This window comes from Chrysochloris asiatica, unplaced genomic scaffold, assembly GCF_000296735.1.
Source record: "Chrysochloris asiatica unplaced genomic scaffold, ChrAsi1.0 scaffold00003, whole genome shotgun sequence".
Taxonomy (NCBI): Eukaryota; Metazoa; Chordata; class Mammalia; order Afrosoricida; family Chrysochloridae; genus Chrysochloris; species Chrysochloris asiatica.
The window spans coordinates 31,815,603-31,824,085 of NW_006408521.1; the positions used below are offsets into that span (position 1 = coordinate 31,815,603).

The 8,483-nt window shown below is 45.3% G+C and overlaps 1 protein-coding gene across 1 annotated transcript in view; it reads left to right on the forward strand.

Moving 5' to 3' along the window:
* GSTO2 (glutathione S-transferase omega 2) overlaps nucleotides 1-6,764 on the forward strand; it is a 40,238-nt gene extending 33,474 nt beyond the window's left edge. The window contains exons 5-6 of the mRNA XM_006831321.1: nucleotides 2,998-3,104; nucleotides 6,605-6,764. Of these exons, the coding sequence (XP_006831384.1) occupies nucleotides 2,998-3,104; nucleotides 6,605-6,764 (267 nt within the window). The remainder of the gene's footprint in view (nucleotides 1-2,997; nucleotides 3,105-6,604) is intronic.
* Nucleotides 6,765-8,483: the final 1,719 nt, after the last annotated feature.

The following is an 8,483-nucleotide window of genomic DNA, read 5'->3' on the forward strand; positions in this document are numbered from 1 at the left end:
AGTGGACTGCAAACCTCAAGGTCTCCAGTTCTAGCCCACCAACCTCTTCATGAGAGAACTATGAAGTTTTCTACTCCTGCAAAGATTTACAGCCTGGGCAATCCTATACAGGGTTGCTCAGTGAGTCAGAACTGGCTTGACAGCACTTAACAATAACAGCAACAATACATATTTGTTTTGTTTTGACAAGAATTTTCCCAGCAACGTTTGTGCTATGTAAAGTAGGATCATTCCACAGATGTTACAGAGCTGATCCGTTTAGATTGCTCAGATTTGTACTATAAAGTTCAGTCACAAGTGAAAGCTTCAATGTCAGTGACAAAAACTGGGGTAATTACTGTGGTGGTTCAGTGAATTACTTCATATGTAACTTCTACTTCCTGTGGCACTCCAGCCAAACAACTTTTTATATCCTGATTGAATCTGGGTAAGAGAAAGTGGGGGAAGATGCTGATAGGATCCTATGGTTCCTTTGTGAGTGATTGTTAACAGGGTTAATTGTGATTAAAAAAAAACTTGGAACAGTAACATGGCTTTATATATAATAAGCCATCTTAGAAGTTGTTGTTGTCTCAGAAGTAGGAGAGTGGAATCTCATTGTCATTAAAGAAGAAGAGCCAGGAATGGAATGTGTCCTTTGGACCTCAAGATCTGTTGACATGGAACCTCCTTCACCTAAGGACAGAAATTTACAACACTGGAGGAGGAACAGCCCACTGGAGGAGGAGCACCAGAGAGAGTGGGGGCTTCCCAGCCCATGGTGCAAGTAAAACTGAGTGCCTTGGGGCATGAGGCTCAATTTTGGAGCATGGTGCCTGCAGGCACTTAAATTGGGGAGCAAGGTTTGCTGACCCTCAGAGGTAGAACTGAGTACCTTTGGATTGGAGTTATGTAACAGAGCGGAATGCCCTTTGGGTGTTTATCAGCAGAACTAAAGGAGCTTGTTAACATTGCCTAAGCAGGCCAGAGACCAGAGAGAGACCTGCCCACAGGCACAGCAGAGAAGAAGCTGTTCAGACTGGGAGGATTGTGTGACGTGAGCAGTTCCAACCCTGAACTGTACCCTGTTAACACCACGGAGCCATGCTGTGGCACTGTGGGATCAGCATTGGACCCACAGCAAGGTGGGTTTAAACTGCAAAGTCGATGCTTCAAATTCACCAGCTGCTCCTCGGAAACGCTATACAGGGTGGTTACAGGTAGGAACCGACTTGATGGCACTTTATACAACAACTTCCTAAAACCCCCTAAATGTGAGCGTGGTGTCTGAGTTCTCTGTGGCCATTACGTTGCGTTCCTGGGCCCTGTTGAGTGGAGTGCATGGCAGGGATGGCTGCTGCCATAGTTCATAATGATCTATTCCAGAACGTGAGGGTTCTGGACGTTCGAGTCCCTAAAAATAGAACAATTCATTCATTTCCCTTCCTCATCAGATCATATTTACCCATGACTGAAAATCGCCTCTGCTTTGGTTTTCCATCAGCCAGATTCTACTATTTTTGTACCATCCTGTTAGCTGCTTTGTACAAAGTGATGCCACCTAACACTTTTTCAGACTTCCAGGAGAGTTGCCAGGGGATCCGTCTCTCCACATGGGGAGATAAGGAGGGTGCAGACTTCAGGACAAGATTTCAAAGGGTGGCTGGTGTGGGAGCCCACTGGTCCATTCTTTCGGGGATGAGTTTGCATTCGGTAGATGCAGCCTGGGAGTCTGGCTCCTCCACATCACGACAGCTCACGGTCACTGAGTGGGCTGGTGTGTTTGTGTGTTTTATTACTTTACTCCTCACCATGACCCCTGAGGTGGGTACTGCCACTAACACCAGTTTACAAATGAGTAAACTGAGGTTTGGAGGAGGAGATAAGTACATTATCCAGGATTCCATGTTGAATCAGAGACATTGCTCAGCAGGAGACCAGGTCTACTGGCTCCAGCGTTCCGCTCTGAACTCCAACCTTAGGGTTCCCAGAGTGAGTCATCAAGCTGGCCTGATGTGTGAAGAGTCAGGCCTGAGGACATCCGAATTGTAGGTGCCGTCCTTGCCTTGGGAACCCAATTTATAGCTTGAATCTTGATAACTCTCTGGTTCCTCACCAGAGTCCCAACATCTCAAGATGGAAACCAGCAATATTTATTTCCACAACTCACCTGTGCCCAGGGACCCAGATCATTAGCAATGGGAAGGCCTGCCCAAACAAGTGTCTTCGAAGAATGTTTTTTGTTAAATTTTCAGATGCTTCTTTTGCTGTGTTTGGTTACTTCTGTTGAGAGTTATATATCTGTTTTCCTTTACAGTCCAACTATCTAAGTTAATCTGTCTCATTCGGGAATAAGAAACTTTAATGTGAAAATCTGATCCTATTGAGTAGCCAGCAAGTGTGAAGTTCAAAGAGCTCAAAAAGAAAAACAAGTGTGATTGAAAGACAGTGTTGATACTTGAGGGAATCCATTCAGTAACAGTTCTTCCTTGCTTTAGTTTTGACCCGAAGACTAAGAAAGAGGAGTAAGACAAATGAGGACTGTAGTTATCACCTCTATTACTGATGAAGCTGGTCTTAAAAAATGGGGAATACTTCTGCAGCAGGGGGGAGCTCTAGACTGAGGCTCACCTGGAGCTCCCCACTCTTAGACAGTTCAGGCCAAGGGCCCGACTCCTTTCCCCGGGGCAGAGGTCACCTAGAGGAGCCTGTTATACCCTAAGAGGGAGGGTCTGGGTAGCATCTGCCTAGATGGTCCTTACAAATTCCTCATTAGATGAACCAGGCTGGTACCTCAGTGTTGAAGTGGGGGAGGACTGTGTGCAGGCAGGAGTGTGACCCTAAAGGAAGTGGGGGGAACCTCAGGAAAAGGGAAGAGGCATTCTAACCAGTTAGAAGGAGAATCTAAGCCTTTCTTCTCCTTTTTTGTGAATTAATTTGATGTGTGTACTTTTAGTGCCAATGAATATGATGCTATTCACATAAATTAACTTACTTGCATTCTGTTTACATTTTTAGATTCTTTGCTATCAGAAGACTTCCTTCTTTGGCGGGAACTGCATATCCATGATTGATTACCTCCTTTGGCCCTGGTTTGAACGGCTGGATGTCTATGGGGTAGCTGAGTAAGACATTTGGCCACAGGGTAGTGAAGGCCTGAGGTCACAATGGGTAATCGGTTGACATTGTCTGGGTGCCATTTATCCCCCTCTGGTTATGGCAACATGTCCAGGAGCCTGGGTGGTACGGTGGTCAAGTTCTGGGCTACTAGCCCAAAGCTGTTTGAACCCACCAGCTGCTCTGTGGGAGAAAGCGGCCACAGTCTGCTTGTGGAAATGTTCCATCTCTACAGGGCTGTTCTACTCGTCCTGCAGGGTCATTATGAGTCCGAATTGACTCAGTGGCAGTGGATTTGGATTGGATGTTTGGATGTGTTTTGGGATGTATGTGAAATGAAATCAGGGTTTTAAATCAGTACCATATGTTTCCTGGTTAAAAAGACCTGTGCTTTTATACCACTAACTGCAGGCCCAAAGTTTATCCACATTTCTGCTGCTAAGACCCTGTGTCCAAAAGCCAGCTCCCCTGTAGGACTGGCGTGCCCACTGATCTAAGCACCCATTCAGACACACTGGTCATGAAAGCCAGCAGAGAGCCTCGTAACGGTTCTTCTGTTTACAAGAGAGCGTCTGGGGGACTCGGCAGTCCTCAGCGTCACTCTGCTTGCTTCATGGCCGTGATTTGGTGCCATGTCTGCAGCTCCTTCTGGCATCCTGCAGACACCGTGTGCCTTAGTCACTTCTCATTCCCCTGTGGGGTTTCCCTGAGGAGACATGCCCTTAAACCAGATTTTAAAAGCAATATATGCTTGTCTTAAAACATACAAAACAAGTCATGTCACCAAGCACCACAGAAGTATAAGGACAGTCACAGTTGAACCAGTAGTCATCCAGCTGATCCCAACTCACGCCAACCCCGCAAGGTCAGGCCTTTGTTCCGGGCACCTGTGTGTGAACTCAAACCTCTAACCTTTTAGTTAGCAGTCCAGCACATTACCTGTTTAAAAGAAATCACCTGAAGACTCAGGGAGCCTGTAGCCAAAGATGAAGAAAGTTGGATTTGTTTCTTCATGTGCTGTAATCCCAGTTGACAATGCAGTGGGTGCTGGGTAATTCTGGTGTTGGGGAGTCTGGCCCCACATCATAATGCCAGGGTTTGAGTCTACCCCAGAGTTGTCTCGTGTGCTTTCAACCTTAGTCACCTCTGAAGGAAGATCAGAAATCTCATGTTAGGTCATAAACCCCAGACTCAAACCTAATTCTAACAGAAACATCTGAGAACACAGGACACAGCCTAAGCTAATGAAACCTCCCCTCTGAGCCTGGCTTTCTCACTAACTAGTTGAACTATCTTTTTTTTTTTACTTTTTATTGTGAATTCAGTGAAGGTTTACAGACACGATCATCAGTTTTACATTTAACAAATCTTACACTTTGTTTCATCTCAGTGATTACACTTCCCTTCATGCAACAGCAGTTCTCCTACTTCCTGCCTGGGCCTCCTATTTTCAGATCACTGTCCTTCCCATCCCTTCTCAACTTTGTCCTTCGGTAACTTCTTGTTGTTGTTATGTGCCATGGAGTCGGTTCCGACTCATAGCAACCCTGTACAGGGTTTCCGAGGCTGTAAATCTTTACGGGAGCCTCATCTTTCTCCCACAGAACAGCTGGTGGTTTTGAACTGCTGACCCTGAGGTTAGCAACCTGATTCATAACCACTACGCTACCAGAGCTCTCGTACCCTTTTTATTTTGAATAGTCGACCATTCCATGGTGAGCACTATATCTATAGTGCTATATATCTATCTACTGTTTGGCTGAAAATTGGGGCACTAGGGTGGGTTCCATTCCAGACCCAAAGGGTAGTGGAGAGCCATAGTCTTGAGTTCCTCTAGTATCTTTCTGACCAGTCCAGTTTATATATATATATATATATAATCTATATATAGTGAGATATATATTCCTGTTGTGGTGCTGTGGGTTAATGTGCCAGACTGCAAAGCCATTTGAACTGCAAGGTCGGTAGTTCAAGCTCACCAGCTGGTCCTTGGAAACCCTATATGTGTCACTATGGGTCAGAACCGACTCTATGGTACTTATCAACAACAACAATATAGATTCACTGTATCTGGGACCTTCTAATGTGTTCTAATGTGTTCCCTTTGAGAGTAGTTGGTCGCGGTAGCCAGGTACCGTCTAGTTCTTCAGGTCTCAGGGTCCTGGTAACTGATGTTCGCCTGCTCCATTGGCCCATTGGACTAGTGGATTCCAAGCATCTTCAGTTTTCATCACTCTTCGTTCTTCCACACATGGAGAGACCAATAATTGTACCTTATGTTCAGGCCAGCTGTAATGACTTAAACAAGTTGCTTTCATAATCTGGATTTCTTAATCCATCTTTAGAAAGGCTCTGACAGCTCCAGTATTTCAAGGATTGATGATTGTTCTTAAAAAAATGATTTGGAAATTTGGAAACTACTTGTCTTTTTTTTTTTAACCCCCTAAAAGTGGCTCTAAAGGATAATCACTGGACTGCAAACCATAAGGCTTTCTCCTCTGGCAAAGATTTACATCTTCGGAAACCCTAGTTAGGGTCACTGTAAGTTGGAACCAACTTGATGATACTTAACAACAACAACAACAACAAAGTAAAAACTGAGAATGACAAGAGAAGAGTTATTTCAGAAACTTGTCTTTTTGTTGGTAAACAATGAAGTACAGACACTCTATTTCCTGGGCTGTCAGGGTACAAGTATTTTAACACAAGTATTGTGTGAAAGCCGCAACTCCTCCTACAACTCAAAAACACATACAGCTATTCAAAATCTATATTCTTTCATGAACTGCTTACTTGATAATGACCACAATGCTTACTTGATAATGACCACAATGCTTACTTGATAATGACCACAAGCAAACCCATTGTTTTCTAGTTGAGTCGATTCACCCCAGCCCCATGTATTACAGGGTGGGACTGTGTGCCATAGGGTTTTCTTGGCTGTAATCTTATTCCACGTTAATTTATCATCAAGTGAGCATAAAATTGTTTCCTAGGACTGTTGTAACAAAACAGATCACAAACTGTGTGGCTTAAAACAGCAGAATTTTATTGGTTCACAGTGTGGGAGGCTAGAAATCTGAGGCAGGATGTTGGCAGGGCCGTGTTTCCTTGAAGCTCTAGGGAAGAATCTTTCCTGTAGCTTCCAGTTCCTGGGGCTGCCAGCTATCCCTGGTGTCCTTGATGTGTAGTTGCTCCCGCCTTTGCTCCATGATCACACAGCCTTCTTTTCTGTGTGTCTTCACATGGCCCACACCAGCATTGGATTCAGGACCCATCCTAACCCAGCTGCAAAGACTGTTTCCAAAAGAAGTTACATTCTGAGCTTCCAGAAGGACAGGAATTTTGGAGGGATACTGTTCAACTGAGTACAGAGCAACATCATTTCCTCAGTCTGTATTCCCCAAAGAAATCCTGTTTTTTAGTATCTTGTAAATCTCATGAGTTCTCCTGAAACACGCCCCCCTCCCCACTACAGCTATGCTAACTCTTCTCTCCTGCCCTGCAGCTGTGTGGACCACACCCCAACACTTAAGCTCTGGATGGCAGCCATGAAGCAGGATCCTGCAGTGTGTGCCCTTCTTATAGATAAGAGTACTTTCCTGGGCTTCTTGAATCTCTACTTTCAGAACAACCCTGATGCCTTTGACTATGGGCTGACTTGTTGAATTTGCCCCTTCACCATCCAAAGTTCCCAAGCATGTTGGGATTCTGCATCAAGGATTGTTTAGAGGGTCAATCAGTCTCTCTTCATTCTCTCTGAGGTTCCCAATAAAAATGGAAACAGGAAATATATTGTTTCTGAAAATCATTTGTTTTTTTTTTCTCCAGGCCAGTGCTAATAACACATTTTGGGAGACTGACTGCTTCTCCTACTTTTTGACCTTCATCCCAGTTTCTCCTCCAGACGGTTGGTTGGTTGTTGTTGTTGTTAAGTGCCATTGAATCGATCATGACCCATAGCGACCCTGCATAGGGTTTCTGAGGAGCAGCTGGTGAACTTGAACTGAGGTTCAGGGGCTACCTATTGTTGACACTCGTTAATACAGATGGACACCCTACAAAGACCTCCCTTGTGAGATGAAAGCTATAGATAGAAGACAAAGAAGAAAACACTCTAATTCCACATGTCCTCCATGTGGCAAGTGAAAGCTGCTGTCCATGTGGGTGTACGATTCTCATCCTCTTTCAAACTTTGGCTGTGGGTCTGGGAGACACCAAGGGTCTTATGACTGGAAAGAGTTCCAAAGCAGGAAATGAAACACCAGTTCATCACCTGGACCCAAAACCTCACAATTGGACAGGTGCTGTCAGGGCTCCGGATGTCTCACAAAATGTTCCAAAGCTGACATCCTGCCTTAAAAAATACATGCCCCAACCCAACCACGGGCAAAGGTCACTATTGGATTTGCGTCACTTTCTGTCCCCTGGTTCAGTTTGTCCCAAAACAAAAATGCCTTTGGTTGCCTGTGTTGTACCAGTCCTGGGTCATGTATACAGATGACAGGGACATGGGTCTACTCACAGGAGTCCTGATCTCTCCATTCAACTGGTGGCAGCTGATGCTGGGATTTGGCCAGGCAGAACGGCACCACTGGGGACAACAAAGAGCTGAGAAGGGTGGGGAGTGAGGTGGCATGTGCTTTAGACTGGGAGGGTCTGTCACCTACCCTATAGGAGTGGGACTGAGTCTATCCAGTGGCATATTTCTTCAGTGTCTAGATAGTCATCAACCATGATTTCTCAGCTTGTTCCAGGAGGCCTCTCTTCCCAGCCTGCCAGCCATGCCAGGAACCCGCAGGACTGGTGCTTTCAATTGTCTGTTCTCATTGCCCCTGCCTGATGCAGCCCAAGCCCTCCTTTCTGCCCTTGTCTCAGCCCAGCCCTGTCATCCACTGGCTCTGGGTGTGTGTGTGTGTGTGTGTGTGTGTGTTTTTAAATGTTTTATTGTGAATTATGTGATAGTTTACATGGGAGAACATTAGTTTTATATTCATCTTATCGTATATAATTTCATTGCCATGGTTACAGTCCCCTCCATGCATCATCAAACAACCAAAGGGTATACCCTACAAGCCTGCCCCCCAGTCGCTAGCAGACAGCCCCTCTCCCTTTCTGTGTCTAAAGTCCCCAACTGCTCCAGCTCTCCATGTCATTGTCTCTTCCTCCATCTCAGGCATCCCTGCTTCTCTGGGTAGGGTCCCGCTCTCTGCTTTTCTCCCTTGATGGTCCCAGGGACCTCTGCTCCTAGACTGCAAAATTAATCACTCCCCTCCTTGCTACAAAATGTCTACCTTTACATTTCCAACCTTCACAATCAGTCCTGATAACAATTATTCACTTTTGTATCACAAGAGACCTATCCACATTTCCTTTCATCAGTCCCG